Here is a 1,716-nt window from a genome sequence, read left to right on the forward strand (position 1 = left end):
TTAAACATGTTTCATAAATGAAACGTCAGATACAATTTGGTCATTAAGTATCATTATGGCAGGACTTCTTCTATTAAGCCAATATATGTAAAAGACAAGCGTTTTTAAGGATGAAACTAATGTTATCAACCGTATGCTAAATGTTGTTCTTTCGTGCATGTATTAATTCATGGACTAAATAAACATTGTCAAAGTTCCTTCACGAATTGCTTTAAGTTGTAACTTAGCACATGAAGAATCATTGGAGGAAAATCATTTGGAATCGAATCCAAAGTAGCGATGGTGCCTCTGATACTAATTCAGTAGCTTTAATAATGTTATAAGTTACATAAGTTAACTTACTTTTCTTTTAATCTTTTGAAATATTCTCGTACGTACTTCAAAAAGAGCGCTTGGATCGGATCAAGAGCCTCCTCCCTTCGGGCCGCTGAAGTATAGAATTGGCGGCAAAAATTATTTCGGAATAAGTAATTCATCACAATAAAGTCTCAAAAAATATTTGCATATGTTCAATTGTTGCTGGGAATATTATCTATTTAGTTATTTTATAAGCTAATCCAAACAAGGCTGGTTCTCATCCTTAATTTTGTTATATTTTTGTAAAGCATTAAATGTTTATAATAACGTTCTTTATTTAATCTGCTATTCGTTCCATTAGAATAATAATGTAATTGAAGATATGAATTGACGAAGGTGTTGTGTTATTAACTAAATATCTTCCCTCGCATAGCAACACCGTTAGTCACATGGCTGATTAGGCATTTTAAGTTATAAAAAATCAACTGTTTAGATCTTGTGTTAATAAAAACCCTTCATTACGGTGATATATTTAATTTGCATATCATAACAATTCTATTAACAAAAGAATATCGCGATTGAGAAGTTTTTAAAACAAGATAAGGTCAAGTGCAAGCCTCAATTCCACAACTGCTGGAAAATAAATCACTCATTGGTTGGCTACATTTCAAGATTTCGTTTCTGTTTCCGCACAATGAACCCATAGAAGGCGCTCAAAAACTTAAGGTACTCATAAGTTTTAGATGTTATAGTGTTTACGAATTATTTAGTGAAAATATAACTAGCTAAATTATATAACCAAAATAAAGACTCTTAAAGATGTATATGTAAAGCCAAAATGTGAAATATTCGTTCGCCATCTGGTGGTTATCCGAAAACAACAAGCAAGAAGAAGGTATCGATCAATATGTTCTGGCCTTAAACTATTGGGTAGAGACCGTAACTTTAAGGCTGTCACTCGAGAGGAATACAAGAACCATTACATACGTGGCTCATTTATCAACGGGTTACTGTCACTCCAAATATGGCAGCAAATTTTTGAAGAAACCAAGACTTTAAAAGACCAAGACTGTAGAAGACTTTTTCGAGGTGGTTGTGTAAGGTAGCCGGACTCCAATTGACAATGTTAGGTGCTCTATACCTGAAAACCTCGACAATTCGTGCTCAAACAGGTTAGGTAACTGGTTAGTAGGTTAATGGACAGGAGTCTTACGGGTATGATCCATAAGTCCTGGAAGGATGGAAACTTCGCTAGATAAGAGTCTGCAGTCGCGAAGTCCTGACTAGGTAAGAGCCGCAGGTCCATTAGTTAGGAAGACAAGGTTAAGGAAGGAGAGATCCAGAGGAGACAGAGTGAAATATATAATATGAGCTGTTTCCGCAAGAATGTACTGATCCACTACGTATATTGCTATTGTC

The 1,716-nt window shown here is 34.7% G+C and overlaps 1 protein-coding gene across 2 annotated transcripts in view; it reads right to left on the reverse strand.

The window, feature by feature from the left end:
• Positions 1 to 655, reverse strand: part of LOC136796196 (ATP synthase-coupling factor 6, mitochondrial-like) — a 6,673-nt gene extending 6,018 nt beyond the window's left edge. Inside the window, exon 1 of one of the 2 annotated variants that reach the window (XM_067049195.1) lies at positions 379 to 655. In XM_067049195.1, the coding sequence (XP_066905296.1) occupies positions 379 to 476 (98 nt within the window). In that variant the 5' untranslated portion in view covers positions 477 to 655. Of the gene's footprint in view, positions 1 to 342 lie in introns of both variants that reach the window. The other variant, XM_067049194.1, reaches the window with a different exon arrangement.
• Between the last annotated feature and the right edge of the window lie 1,061 nt (positions 656 to 1,716).

The sequence above is a fragment of the Halyomorpha halys genome, unplaced genomic scaffold (genome assembly GCF_000696795.3).
Source record: "Halyomorpha halys isolate HHAL.00 unplaced genomic scaffold, Hhal_1.1 Scaffold676.1, whole genome shotgun sequence".
Taxonomy (NCBI): Eukaryota; Metazoa; Arthropoda; class Insecta; order Hemiptera; family Pentatomidae; genus Halyomorpha; species Halyomorpha halys.